General features: G+C 36.4%; 1 protein-coding gene across 1 annotated transcript; it reads left to right on the top strand.

Moving 5' to 3' along the window:
• Positions 1-428: 428 nt before the first annotated feature.
• Positions 429-6,272, top strand: LOC125275184 (single-pass membrane and coiled-coil domain-containing protein 3-like). The gene is made up of 2 exons (XM_048201905.1): positions 429-1,564; positions 3,752-6,272. The coding sequence occupies exon 2, from the start codon at positions 3,771-3,773 to the stop codon at positions 4,431-4,433; it is 663 nt and encodes a 220-aa protein (XP_048057862.1). The 5' UTR covers positions 429-1,564; positions 3,752-3,770; the 3' UTR covers positions 4,434-6,272.
• The last annotated feature ends 9,817 nt before the right edge of the window (positions 6,273-16,089 follow it).

Below are 16,089 nucleotides of genomic sequence, written 5' to 3'. Positions count from 1 at the left end.
AATGCTTAATAAATGTTTTTATCCACACTTAATTAACCCAAAACCAGATTCCTGGATTATTTCATGATGGAGCAAAAAAAATCATAATTAGACTGAAGGGTGTTGTGCTTGTGCTTTTCTTATTAATATCTCATGACTGCCACTTTTACTATGTTGCTTACCAGAAGTTTCTGTCTTGCCCATGATACTCTCCAAAAAGGCATGATGCCTATCCACAGCAGTGTATAAAAACTCATTTCTTGTTTATCAAGATGAAATTTAAACTTTATTTTATTTTGAAAATAAAACAGATAAAAGATAATAACCATAACTTGATGAGATATTAATAATGAAAAATTTAATTTAACTGTGAACCTTAATGTAAAGTGAACACATGTGAACCATTTATTCAATTTTTTCTTTTTCTTTTTTTTGTGTTCACATTCCAAATGCCATAAAAGTCACCCAGTTTCGTACCATTCTGATGAAGCTGTGATTTTTAATAATAATTAAAAACAGAAAATGTTTCGGTCAAAAGTGACCGAAGAGCACCAGAGAGTTTCTTCTACTGGTTTTATTTCTTCAACAGTTTTAAGTTTAAAGCACTTTCGTGTTATATAGCTACAGGCCATTTCACATTTATTTTCACTGTGCCTATATTAATACTTTTCAGTCTTTTAATCCATATAATTTGTGCTGTCATTAATAATGTCTGTGCACTTATAGCTGTACTTGTAACAGTATAGAGAGAACACAAAGTAACCCCAGTTTTGCGTGGTCCGTATCTGTTTGGTGACACAACAGGTAAAACCAGCGCTCTTGTGTGACAGCGATCCGGGCGACCTGGGTTCGATTCCAGCCCGTACTGGTTCCTGCATTCAATACACATATACATCTGTTCCCACTGTCTCACTGATGTTCACTGGATAAGTAAGTTACGGGACCCAGGACGAGCTCTGGGACTGTGAAGCATTAGGGGTGTTGATGGACTTGATCTACTCCATCTGTGTTTTTATCATCGTTCTGAATCTGATCTGAATGTAGTCTTTGCTGGCAGTGGCTGGGAACGTTTTTTAACAAAATCATCTCTGCTGTATCTAAATGTGCCATATAAATAAAGTTTACTTACTGAGATAAAATGATCTAGCAGTTAGCATACCACTCATACTATATAAACTGAGCCACAGTCATTTTTAAATCACATGATGATAGAGAAATAATCACAGTCTACCAAACAATGACAAAAATGCAGGAAGAATGACAAGACAGGAATTTGCCAAATACGGAGGAGAACTCGGGGGCGTTTCCAGTTTGGATGACTTCACTAGGGAGGTCATCAATTTATCTTTAAATACCTGGGAGAACAAGAGTTACATTAGATGCTGCTTCGCAAACCACCTGAAGTGATCCAGAAGCCTTGCTGATATTGCTTTGATTGAAAAACTTTGGGTTTAACACTGTAACTTAAACATTTCTACTGCTAGAGAAAGAAATTTTAATCAGTATTTTTATAACAAAATTTTCCTCCTGTGGCATTAATTTAAGATAACAAGAAAAACCACGAAGGAGTCTTCTGCACCAGACTGTAAGTATTTATAACTTCTACACATCTTTACTCCCAACTCGTCACATATTGATGATTGCTCAGGACCGCTTGGCATCTTTAGCATTGTTTTTCGACGTGCAGGGTCTCCCTTGCTTTCAATGAGAAACCTTTGGCCTTAATACACAGACGGAAATTTCATTACCCCAGCTTTGATTGTGAAATGGCATTGTCTATTATGAGCAATTGTGTCACGCTAAAGTGTGAGTGTATCTTTTGAATTGAATGACTGTGTTGACGGAGCAGGATCATTTTTTAGCTATTAAAACCTCAAGCTTCACTCTGTTTTTCCACATAAAGATATGAGTTGTTTGTAATACTTTCATACTAATTTTGGCCGTTTTTTAATAAATACCCATTACATCACATGTTTTATATAGGTGGTTATGTTTGGGGTAAAAGTGGTGGTAGGTGCTCCAAATTATCTATGAAAGTATAAATTGTAAACCTACTTACTGTATAGCTATGTAATAATTCATCAATATGATAAAATTCCTGTGCCCATATTGTCTGCGTATCTGCGTTGCTCATTGAAAGTACCCTGCATGTCGAAAAACAACACTAATGGGTACCTTGTGCATTAAAAAGTGACGCCAAGGGGTCTTGAGCAAGCATCTATATGTGACAAATTGGAGAAAACTTCTCTTTCTTGTAAATGAAGCTCAAAAGGCAGACTGCTAGAAGTCAAAACAAGACTTTATTGAACCAATTTGTCTTTGATCAGGCCTTTATTCTCGTACATTTCTCTTATCAGCTGTTAAACAATAACCGTGCAACTCATTTTTTATAAGTTTTATAATCATTTCTTGACCTTTAACTTTTATAACTTTAACAAATGTGTATTTGTAAACTATTGTCTCTATTCAGTTTTCTAATTTATCATACCTGCAAACTAGTCACTTTACAGTGAAATTAGCCCTTTTGAATCAAAATACATAATTTATGTGAATCGTGTAGATCCGAAGAGGTTTTTTTCGGGGCGAGTGTGTTTGTCTCAGGATTCTCACAAGAATTGAAAATGGGCTACTTTCCCATAGACTGGAGTGAGTCGCAATCTTTCTTGGCGCTCTGTGGCGTGATAGATCGCTGTAGCGCTCGTGAACTGACATCTCATCCGCTTTACTAGTCACAACACAAAATAAATGAACATCCGAAGGTATGTTGAAAGATACAGTACAACTTACCGAAATCCAGGAGGTCTGGAAATTTGAGTATGGAAAAGTATGGAATTTTGAAATGGAAAATGTGTAGGAACCCTGTCAAGCCATCCTAGTTGTATTATATGACTTTCTTCTTTCCGATGAACATAATCGCAGAAATATTAATAAATATCCTGACGAATCCGAGCTTTATAATGGCAGTAATGTGCTACCAAACTGAAGAAAGTGTCTCCATCCACATCCATCCATCATAAACATACTCCACATGTGCGCGAGAGAGTGAGGAACAGCTGCAGTTCACTTAACGGCCACCGGTGTCACTAATAACAAGGGTTTTCTGATTCTTACAAACAGAACCTTTAACTTAAAGGATTAGTTCACTTCTGAATGAAAATTTGCTGATAATTTACTCACCCCCATGTCATCCAAGATGTCCATGTCTTTCTTTCTTCAGTCGAAAAGAAATGAAGGTTTTTGATGAAAACATTCCAGGATTTTTCTCCATATAGTGGACTTCAATGGCCTCCAGATGGTTGAAGGTCAAAATTACAGTTTCAGTGCAGCTTCAAAGAGCTTTAAACGACACCAGATGAGGAATAAGAGTCTTATCTAGAGAAACCATCACTCATTTTCGAAAAAAATGTAAATGTATATCCTTTATATAAACAAACGTTCGTCTTCTAAGTGCTTCAAAAAGCTTACGCTGTATGTCCTATGCCTTCCCTATTCCATTTACGGAAAAAATGGAACTGGCGCTCCGTTCGTTCCGTCCGTTTGGGCTCCATTGAAGTCCACTATAAGGAGAATAATCCTGGAATGTTTTCATCAAAAACCTTTATTTCTTTTCGACTGAAGAAAGAAAGACATGGACATCTTGGATGACATGGGGGTGAGTAAATTATCAGGAAAAGTTTATTTGAAGGTGGACTAATCCTTTAAGGTTTATTAATTACTTGCATTAAAGCCTGTTTAATTATACTTAACTTAAAAATTATTTCTCTTTTTTAAGGGTCCTAATATAAAGAAAAATGTGGAGTGACCTCTTCTACCCTGATAATCCTAAGAGAAGGGAGGAGCTCATCTGCAAAAGTCAAGAGTTTCAAGATCTGATGAAGAGCAACTTCCGAGCCACCAACCAACTAATTGATGTTATGAACAAGCACTTGAGCTGCTCCTTCCAACATATCACACTGAACGAGGATGCTTCTCTCCAGGAGAACTGTAATGTGATGATTGAATGCATTCATAAGATCCAGGCAGTGGTAGAGAAGATTGACAAGGAGCTGAAGGAGAAGCTGGAACCCACCCTGTATGAGAAGCTGCTAAGCCTATCTCTGACTCCAGAAGAATTTAAAAGCATTTCAAAAGCTATTTCAGCAGTTTGTGGTGTTCAAAGTATTCAAGCTACTACTATAATTAGTATATTAATTAATGCTGGAGATATTCTGGTAAATTTAGTAAGTCAGATTGGTAAATTTGGAGCAGGGACATTTGCCTGTGTTGGGTTGGCAGTGGTGTTCATGGGGATTGACATGATTGTTGAGGCCATTCTTGGGAGCATTGAGCGTGATAAACTTGAGAAGGCCCTGAAAGAGTATGACGAAGCTTTGACTGAATTCGAACCAGCGTCTGAAAAATATCAGGATAACATTACCTACGTCAGGATCAAAATTGAGGAAATTAAGAAATAAGACAAATGTTTTCTTTCTCCTGCCTGAAATGTTTGCTGGAATTATAAACTAATTATTGTTATTACATCTTTGTGCTTAAAACCATGCAGAAATATATGGAAATTCAGTGGTGGACAGTAACAAAGTATTTTTACTTCGTTACTGTACTTAAGTACATTATTCAAGTATCTGTACTTTACTTGAGTATTTTTATTTTGAGCAACTTTTACTTTTACTTCACTACATTCCAAAGCATAGGATCGTACTTTTTACTCCACTACATTTCATAAAACATATCGTTACTCCTTATTTCAAAATGAAGAAATCGGCACATGCTCAGAGATGCAAAAGCGGTGTCCGATTCGTGCACAAGCTGATTCTTTTCAGTCATCCTGTTAAATCGGTTCACAAATCACATCAACAATTCATTCGTGAATTGGACTGATCGCATTGCAGCTGTTCTTGAGTCAACAAATCACTGATTCAATGATCCGCTCAGAGCGAGTTTCCAGTGAATGAATTTACAAGTCTGACTGAAAATTAGCCAAGAACTGGGGGATCCTCTGAGTGCGTGCGACTGATGGCGAAAAGTAAGTCAGCCTACTAATGTTAAATTTTAGGATGAATTATTGTAATTCATATTTAGGTCAGTTGTTTTCTTTACTAAATCTGCTGTAAAGGGCGATCTGTTTAAGCCCACTGAAATGATTTAATGTGACACGTCCACATCAAAGGGTCACCGTGATTTTGCCAAGTAAGACATGTTCCTGGATCAACATATATATATATTTTTTTTTTTTATGATTTATTTATACACTTTAAACATTACAAAAACATACAAAAAAAAACAGAAACAGGGGATAATACACAATAAAACATTACAGTAAGAAGATATACTGAGGATTCTTTTCCCCTCAAAAAATAAATAAATAAATAAATAAAATACCGTACAATCATGCATACAGTAAGTACAGCAGTGTAGTGGCCAGGCAATACAAGATTAGTATCAACATCTAGACTGGTAATAGATGCGGGGGGAGAAAAGGGGATCACACACAAAGTGCAGGGTCAAGCTGGAGAGTTTTAATATGTTCACGAAGGGGCTGCCAAAGCTTAATGAAAATGGTGCTAGGTCAGTGAAGAGAATACCTAATTTTCTCTAGTTTCATAAAATAAAGACCATCTCTTATCCAGCGAGTGTAAGATGGAGGGTGAGGGCTTTTCCAATTTAATAGAATTAAACGCCTAGCTAAAAGAGTCAGAAAGGCTACAAAATCTGAAAAGTGAGAAGGCAAAGTATCAACATATTTTGTTGATCCTGGAACAATATTCCAGACTGAAAATTTAGTTTTAACCCAATTCCTACCCCTAAACCTATCCCCACCCATAACTTATCCCTAAAATCAGAGGGGAAAGATATGTGAATATCATTGATGTAGAAGCACCTAACCTGGTTGCAAGCCTAAACATGTCTCAAATCTGATTGGTTGATTGGAATGTTGTTTCAGGATCAACAAAGATGTTGATCCAGGAACATGTCTTACTTGTCTACAGATCGCAATCTCGGAGGCGCCAAAATGACATAAAAAGTATTTGACATTGAATGATTCATTCAAAAGATTTGTTCAAAAACATTGATTCATCCAGTCATAAAACAAGTAAAGTAGTGAGTCATTAAATCATTCATTCAAACCCATTTTTTAAAATTAATTAATTAAATATTTTTATACTGCAACAATTAATATTTTGTCCTCTAGTAAATAATTATCCGCAGTTTTGTTTAGTTGTCTATTCAGAATCATGGGAGAATCATGATTTCATCATATCATTTCTATTTGAAAGAAACAAATAAAAATCTTGACTCTCATTTATCCAGAATCGTGCAACTCTAACACAAATTAAAATAACACATGCACGTTCATCTTCCCCACTGCTGCAGCAATTTTTTTTAAATGTTATGTATTTAGCCCTATGTGTTTTTATATTGTTTGTCAACACACAATACATATTATGTATCTGCATCCACTAATCTTTCATCCATACTGATTAGTGCTGGCTATTTGACAATTCATAATCATTCATAATTATTCTGAGCAATAGGATTATATAAAATATATAATATAAAATTAAAGTATATATATAAAATTACAAAATAAACATTCATCAATCAGTACTTTTTTACTTAAGTACATTAAAAATCAAGTACTTTTGTACTTTCACTCAAGTAAAATTAAAAAGGAGCACTAAATACTTTCACTTGAGTAATATTTTATGATACGTATCTGTACTTTTACTCAAGTTCTTGATTTGTGTACTTCGTCCACCACTGTGGAAATTAAGCTCAAAGTGACATTGTGAAATGATAAGTAGAATGTAGAAAAAGAAAGAATCGAATGCGAAATAAATCACAGTTGCCTGCTACATCATTTTTTATTTTTTATTTTTTTAGAGAATTAGGAATATCTAAGAATATCCCCCTACCCACATACATTGGAGTAAATTGATAAAAATGGTCTCATTTTACAGAAAACCCTCTAACTTTTAACACAGTGGTGGAATATTGCATATATTTTTTTATTTATTCACAATTTTATTATTATTTTTTTAAATCTGTAATTTAGGATCTTTTTGGTCCATGTCCCTGCAGAAACTTTCTTTTGACTCCACTAGGTGGCAGTAAACAGGGGAAAAAAGAATCTACTTGATATCGCCTCCTTTTACTGAAAGGAGGAATTGGTGTCTCCAAGTGTACCTTTACAATCTCCCATTTTTTATTTCTAAAATAATCAGGCATACCTTAATTTAACAGAGCGCCTTACCCATATACATTGGAGTAAAAGGATAAAAATGGTCTCATTTTACAGAAAACTCTCTAAATTTGAATACGGTGGTGGAATATTGCATATATTTTTTTGTATATTATTCACAATTTTATAATAAACACAGATAAAAAGTCTGATTTTTATTTAAGGTTTTTAATTTTATGAGTCTGTAATTTAGGACCTGTTTTTCCCTGCAGGGGAATTCTTTTGAATCTTCTATGTGACAATAAATAAATAATAATAAAAAAATTCTTTCTATCAACCTCTTCTCAAAAGTTATTGAGCTTTAACTGAAGGGAGGCAATGTCTTTTCTGAAGTCTCCAAGTCTCCTCCATAAACCCAAATTATTCAAAATTCAAAAATAGGATTACTGCCTGTAAAACAGTATTTTAATATGTTACACTTGACAAGAGAATGATCTAACACATTATCACCTAACTTGACCCACATCATGTATTATATGCCTAAGCAAAATGAGAGTAAGTAGCAGTTCTTGCATTTCATTATTATACACAAAGATAATAAACTGCAAGAAAATAAATCAAATGTACAGAGAAAAAGTGAAGAGTTAATTTGCAAAAACTCAAAAGTTCTCACAAATCATGTTTTTTTTTTTTTTTTGCATTTGCATTTGCAAGTAATATCAATCAAACTGCAGTTGGGTTTGTTTTAATTAAGTAATAACTTGTAAATACAGGTAACTTACCAAATTAAAGTTCATTGAAAGTATGTTTTATATATATATATATATATATATATATATATATATATATATATTATAACACGCGCACGCACACACACACACACACACACACACACAAACGCAAAAGGACAACCAAGGTTTCAACATGTAAGATGTGTATGGTGTACAAGGACTTGCAGGAGTCGAAATTATAAATCCTCGATCACTTTTAGTCAGCTTTGACAAAACTTCCCTCAGCTAGCGCATCTTTTTGAAGTGACTAGCAGCCTTGTCACCTGACCACCTTGTCACTTGTCGGTTTCTGCAGTAAAACGTGAACTCGCGATGCCTGACAGTGGACAACACTGGCTTTTCTGACAAAACGTATTTAGGGTTCAGAACGTGATACATGTGGAGAATAAGGCACGGCAATCAGTTCTTTTTTTTTTTTAAGTGGTTTATCGTTTTTTGCAAATGAACTCTTCAAGTGCAAAAACAAAATATACAAATCTAAGATATAAAATAACTATATACTGCATATAACTATAAAAAATGTTAAAAAGTTGCTATAGAAAAAAAAATGAGACCAACTTTTAGTTAGTTTGTTGCAACCGATGAAAACTGCTGCAACTGTTGACAAAACAACATTCTCAAGAGTGTCCATCAGTGTGACAGTTTCTAAAACAGTTTCTAGATGGCACCAAGCACAGGGAATGTTGCACTTTGTACATTACATTGGAGTCTATGAGGCCTGAAAGTTTGTGCAAAGCACAAACTCTCCTCCCACTTGCAGCATCTGACCCGAAGTACTCTGGACAGCATGGCTCTTCTGCTGCTTTGGCAGATGTGAATGGCTCTGGGGCATCTGAGGTGCTAAACTGTGTGGTCAGCTCAGACACAAGACTCTCTCTAAATTCCTTCTGCCTGAGAGGACTTTTGTTCTGAGCTTTGGAACGATGCTGCTGGAGAATGAAACTGTTTACCACCACAATGTCAATAAAATGGAGAAAAAAAGAAAGAAAAAATATACCATTTTGTGGTTTTGTGCAGGACATTATAGTACCCAATTAGGCCATCTGACAGGTCCCCACCTCTAATATATTTATTATAGTCCTTCACTGCTGCTGGCATTGGGATTCTGCTGCTTTCCCATTCACCCTCTGGATTCTTGACACGCCTGAGAACTGCATCACCGTCATATGTGCCTTGTGCATCGTCAAACACATTGTAACCTCTAGTGTGTCCATCCACTTCACAAAGAGAAGCTTCCCATCTCTGAGCCATTGTATGGTTCCTCTTTGGTCTGTGACTGAGGTCATTTGCCTTTATTTTGGGGAAGCCCCACCAGTTGGTGAAATTGTGCCACACGCCAGAGTCTTCTTAGCAAGCAACTCCAGCTGTCTGTCTGGATGGAAGTGAGTTTTGCATAGGTTGGTATCATTTGAAAGAAAACTTTTTACATAAAAAAAATAAATTAATAAAAATTGGACATTTTTATGCTGAGCTAATAATACTGCTAATAAAAGGCAAAACAAAAGTTTGCTCAAGGGAAATTTTACATATCTGTCTTATTTGGCATGCAATAACTTAGGAAGGAAATAAGGTAGGAAGACAATTCTTTTTTGGTGATGTTCCTCTATATGTGAGCTGTATCAGGATAAAAAATGTTGGTGATCGCATAAATAAACAAAACAAAAGTTACAGCATTTGAAACCAAGGTAGCCTTTTTTGTTTAGCCCTTGTCGCCCCCTAATGGGCGTTTTTAAAATCGTTCTTTCACATGGAGTAACCCGTGATCGACGCATGGGATTATGTTAATTTTGGACTCATTTCAATCAGGAGAATCCACTGTATGTAATGATGTGCCTTTTTCTACAATCTATGCATGTTTCATGAAGCTAAAATGCCAACTGATAGCTACATTTTAGTTTTAGTTTAGTTATGTTCATAAACATATTAATGGAAAAAGTGTCATTACACTGTATTCAGCACAAACTAGGCTACAATAATATGCGAGGAACATGTATGTACATGTTTGTGTCTTTGAAGGAATAACAGAAAGGAATTATGTGTGGTTATTGAAAAAACAAAAAACTTAAGTCACTGAAATAACGCCAAAAAATTATATCAAATCTGTGTTCACAAGACTTCTGGGTATTGGAGGTTGTAGACTAGAATTTTTTCTTCAAAATGATGTAAAAATTATCCTGCCTAATTGTTCATATAAAACAATATATTGATTTTGTTTTTGTAAGACACTTTTTGTCAAGAAACACAGTATGCGAGGAGGCGTGAATCATCATGAATAATGGGTCATTTACACCTGAGAAGACAAAAGAATCACATAAAGAGCTCTAATGACCTGCATAAATAATGAGCTCTTTCAGTCAGGTAGGCTGTGAAAAAACCCCTCTGTGATCATATCTCAAGCTCATCATGGTGTAAATCAAACAGAAATATTATTACAATTTAAAATAATGGTATTCTATTATAGTCTTTAAAATATAATGTATTTCTGTGATGCAAAGTGTCTGAACAATTATGTTACCTCTGTGGCATTTCATATAGGCTTTTAGCTTAAAAACATGCACATTTGGAGAAATATTGATGGATTCTTATATGTTTATGTCAATTTTCTATACAGAGGAGTAATATTTATTCAATATTTATTGTCAGCACTATGAGTGCTGGATACTGTGTTTTCAATTCATACTTGCAGCCGGAGGGCGCTCTGTACACCTTTGGTTCTCAAATTCATCTAAAGAAGAACAGGAACCAGGAACTAACGGCATGTCTTCTAGAGGTCGCTAACCATGGCTTTAACATCCAGATAAACACTTTTCCTCTGAATAGCGCTGGCTCCATGGGCGTAGCCGCATTAGCGGATAATGAGCTGAATCTCGGACTTCTGACATGGCTCTCTTTTCATACAGATTACATAAACACAGAATTTTTGTTTTCGATTTGACTTACACGATTTAAAACCTGACATCTCATCGTTTCTTTTGACATAAGTGTAATTTTTTTGTGATTAGTATTCACTAAGTTACAGTTCATTTTCTGTGAACTATCAGATTGGACTTCGTTCAGAGGGAGACGAGAGATCACGCATCATGTTAGTTTTCTTTATTTTGCAAAAAGCACAACATTTTGTTTTTACTCTGAGTGTACACAAATAAAATAAGATATTCAACAGATTAAAATGGTGTATAACTCTTAATTGTATGTGCAACATTGACGGAGTATTTTGAGTCTTTTTCACACTGGTAAGAAATACCACATCGAGGTGGTATCGCCGGCGTGACCGCCGACCCGAGGGAGTTAAAGGTTCTGTTTGTAAGAATTAGAAAACGTCTCGGTTACGTATGTAACCCTCGTTCCCTGAAGGAGGGAACGGAGACGTACGTCAGTAGTGACCGACGAATTGGGATATCGCTAGAGAGCCCTATCAGCTTCGAGTGAACTAAAACAAGCCAATGGAATTGTTGTGCGATATTTGCATAATGCGCACCGCCTCCGACAGGTGTATATAAATAGGAAGCAGATGCAATCGCACTCTGTTTTTCGCTGAGGAGACAACTGGTGTCCGCACAACAGCGAGGGTACAGAAACTTTGGCGACGGGACGTACGTCTCCATTCCCTCCTTCAGGGAACGAGGGTTACATACGTAACCGAGACGTTCCCTTTCAGTCGGTCACGTTCGACGTACGTCAGTAGTGACCGACGAATTGGGATCCCAAATAAAGCGCCACAGTTATGAAACCCCTTCCAGTGCCCAGCGCAAGCTCTAGCCACCCGTCGCACCAATCCAACATTATTTATTCTAACTGCTGGCAAAATAATCATCATCAAGGAAAAGAAAGTCATCATCATGTCAAGAGAAGCAAATGGTATGGTCCAAAGGTTTTACTGATTCTTCTCCTGCTCAGCGGTGACATACAGATGAATCCAGGACCATCAACAAACCAACATACAGCTGAACTAGTAAGTGGATTTACTGAGTGTAATCCAGGCTGCGGTGTAAACAGTGGTGCAGAGATCAGTGGACTATCAGGGTGTAAGCTGGGAGATGTTGGGTGTTTGGCCAAACTACCCTTGGATATCTTACATGATGTGTCCATGCTTGAAACATCAGAGCTCTGTATTAGTGCTGTCCTTGATTCAGAGAGTTGTGGTGAGTCAAAACCATCCCTTATCTGTGAACAAAGTAATGTGTTGTCTGAAAGCTTAAAGACAAAAGGAGCCATCAACCATGCTGCACAGAAACAGAAAAAGTTTAAATTATTTCAGACTGTAAACCATGCCAGAGTGATTTGGGATTCAAAACTCAAACCAAAGGGTATTTTAGGGGGGCACCTGAATATCCGAAGTATCATATCAAAGATGGATCAAGTTGAGCATCTGCTTATGAACTCGAACCTGGACTTTTTAGCATTGAGTGAAACTTGGTTGTCTACCAGTACACCAACATGCATGATTGATGTTCCTGGTTATAGCTGTTATAGAAAGGATAGACCATCACGAAGAGGAGGGGGAGTCATGATTTATATTAAGGATACTTTTAAATGTGCTGAAGTGAAACTAGATATTGCTGGATTGGAATGTTTGGCGTTAAATGTTATAATGTCCCCAAAAATGAATTTTAATGTTGTGATTTTGTATAATCCACCTTCACGTGATTCTTCTTTTTATTATAATTTAGAGGAATTGTTGAAGTTTTTAAATTGTCGTACTGAAACTATTTTATTTGGAGATTTTAACATAAATTGGGTGGACAAACGTAGTAAGCATAAACTGAAATCAATTACAGTTAAACATAAATTCAACCAGTTAATAAAAGTTCCAACAAGGATAACAAAAACAAGTAAAACTCTTATTGATCTGGCATTTACAAATAAACCTGAAAGGGTAATAAAAATATATAATCTTCTGACAGGTTTGTCCGATCATAACATGATTCTGGTTGTTAGAAAATTAACAAAGAAACGTTTGCAGAGTAATTTTCGTCAAACTTTTAAACCAGGAGTAGTAGGTATCCCTAAGAGTAAAATTCCAAAATTTGAAAATGACATAAAAAATATTAATTGGGATGATGTATTACTAATTGATGACCTGGACAAAAACTGTGAAACTATGATGAGAACTATTGAAAACAATATTTTAAAGTATACACAACCATTAAAATGTAGACAAAACAGTGCATCCCTACCATGGTTAAATTTAGATATCCATCAACTAATGAAAAAGAGAGTTTTAAATCATTAAGAAATAAATTGTTAGTGAAATTGCTTTGAAAAAGGCTCATCTCTTTGGAAGTGCATTAACAAACTTTCCAAACGAGAAGGCATACAAAGAAAACCAGTGTTAGAGCTGAATATTAATGGAAGACTTAGTACTGATAGCACTGAAATTGCCAATGAATTTAATAAATATTTTATCGAGTCTGTGGAAGAACTTGCTGTATGTTTTAAACCTGTACAACTACCTCAATATGGAATAAAAGACACTTCCTCATCCTTTTATATTTCTGAGATTGATGAAGATAAGATACTTCAAATTATTAATCAATTGAATAATTCAAGGGCTAAGGATATATTTGGAATGGATACCGCATTTGTTAAGAAATATAGTGCTTGTCTGTTAAAGCCCTTGGTAAATTTGATAAACTTATCTATTAGAGAAAGTAAATTCCCCTCAAGCTGGAAAACTTCTATTATAACCCCAATTTTTAAGGCAGGGTCAGTTAATGAGGTTCAGAATTATAGACCAATTTCTATACTCCCTGCAATTTCAAAAATTTTGGAAAAGTTGGTAGCTGAACAACTTATAAATTATTTGGAAAAGCATGATCTACTTCACTCTAAACAGTTTGGTTTTAGGCCTAAGTATTCTACAGAAATGGCAAACTGCTTTCTCACAGAATTTATTAAGGGAGCTTTAGATAATGGTAATGTGGTAGGTGCAGTGTTTTTAGACCTTAAAAAGGCTTTTGATACTGTGAATCATGAAATTCTTTTAAATAAATTAAATTTGTTTAGCTTCTCTCAGCAGGCAATAAATTGGTTTAGGTCATATTTAGAATCTCGCGATCAGTGTGTTAAAATAAATAATTCAAGATCAGCTTTACGAAACAATGAGATGGGTCTCCCTCAAGGGTCAATTTTGGGTCCACTGTTGTTTTCCTTATATGTCAATGATTTACCAAATTGTTGTAAGGAATCTAAATGTCAGCTATACGCAGATGACACAGTCATTTATGTATCAGCACAGAATCCACGCTTAGCGGCCGATATATTAACAAATGAAATGACTGTCGTGTCACAGTGGCTGCAAAACAACTGTTTGACCTTGAATTGTTCAAAAACTGTCTCAATGTGTTTTTCAATTAGGAGGAAGGAAATGAATGATTTTATAATTAAGATCAATCAAAAGACAATAGAGGTAGTTAACAATTTTAAATATTTAGGTGTTACTTTAGATTCTCATTTGAAATTTGATGTGCATGTGAAGAGACTGTGTAGAACAATCAGAACAAACCTGAATTGTTTTTATATGATTAGACCACATATATCTTTAAAAGCAGCTACATTGTACATGCATGCAATGGTCTTCTCACATTTATCTTATTGTGCGATTGTTTGGAGTCAGGTTCCTCAACTGACTATCAAACCTGTTAGATCTCTATATAAACAAACACTAAAAATTTTGGACAAGAAATCAAATAGATGGCATCATTGTAATGTTTTACAAAAATATAGTTTGCTTAGTTTTGAAAATTTTATAAATTTGTCTCTTATTAAAATGGTGTTTAAATGTGTACATAATCTTGCTCCAGAAATTATATGCCAATTAATATCAAAACAGAGTAGTAAGGGGATCACTACAAGAGGTGCAACTAATCAAAATTGCACAATACCAAAAAGAAAAACAAAATTTGCACAATTCACATTTTCAGTTCAAGGTGTACTGCTCTGGAATAGCCTGCCAGCTGAACTGAAAATGCAAACAGAGTTAAACATTTTTCAAAGAAATTTAAAAAAGTGGTTCAAACAACAGCAGGTTTGTGAACACTGATAGTCATGCACAGTCTCAGCTTTTTTATTATTGTTATATTTTTTATTTTTTGTTTAGTTTTTTTTGTGTGATTTTTGTTTAACTGTTGTTAAAAAAAAGCCTAACCAGGGACTGGGGCTGCAAATTAGCCTTTGGCTAGAAGCCTGTATGTGGAGCATCGGCTGCTTGAAATTGTAGCAATGTTATACTGCATTGTCCCTGTTAAATAAACTAATAAAATAAAATAAATAAAATAAATTGGGACGGTGAAGGGGGCGAGCTTACGCCGAGAGAGTCTACTGCTGTTCCGTCATACCCACTAAGTAAACTAGACTACACTGGGGAAGTGAACCCGTAGGGGACGCTGCGGAGGCCACTACCTACCCAATGGGGGAGGAGTTTACGTGGAGAATACATATATGGACTGGCCCGTGGGGCAGTATCCATATGGAGTCCCTGGGATGGCTCCACCTGGGTAGGGGGAGACTCATCTGACAGGTGACAGCAGAGCTGGCTCTGCTAAGGGAAAGACACGGACTCGCCGTAGGGAGTTTTAAACCGTGGACAATTACACATATGGGACCGCTCACGTAGAGTCACGACATATGGAACCCAGCCAACAGACAACGTCAGGGATAGATGTTGGCCTGGCATCAGACACTCCGCAATGTCCGAGCCGAAGGGGGAGGCGGAGGAACCCGACAGGGTTCGCCAAGTGGGGAACACGACTGGAGTCAATAGATGCACGTATCTGGCCCAGGGGGCGGGAATGGCATTGCAAGCCGACACTTAGAGCGGGTTCAACGCGTCTACCGGCTAGTGGAAGTGAGTTCACGGGAAGATACCGGCTCTACACGTAGGCTATAGAATCTAGCAAACGTGTTAGGTGTCGCCCAGCCCGCAGCTCTACAGATATCTGTCAGCGAGGCGCCATGAGCCAACGCCCAGGAAGAGGCCACTCCTCTGGTGGAGTGGGCTCTCAACCCAAGCGGGCAAGGCACGCCCTGGGAATCATACGCCAAGGCGATGGCATCCACTATCCAGTGGGCCATCCACTGCTTGGAGACAGCCTTTCCCTTCTGCTGGCCTCCGTAACAGACAAAGAGCTGATCTGAGGT

Source organism: Megalobrama amblycephala, linkage group LG1, assembly GCF_018812025.1.
Source record: "Megalobrama amblycephala isolate DHTTF-2021 linkage group LG1, ASM1881202v1, whole genome shotgun sequence".
Lineage (NCBI taxonomy): Eukaryota > Metazoa > Chordata > Actinopteri > Cypriniformes > Xenocyprididae > Megalobrama > Megalobrama amblycephala.
The sequence above is the reverse complement of the archived record's forward strand: the minus strand, read 5'-3'. Positions and strand labels throughout refer to the sequence as shown.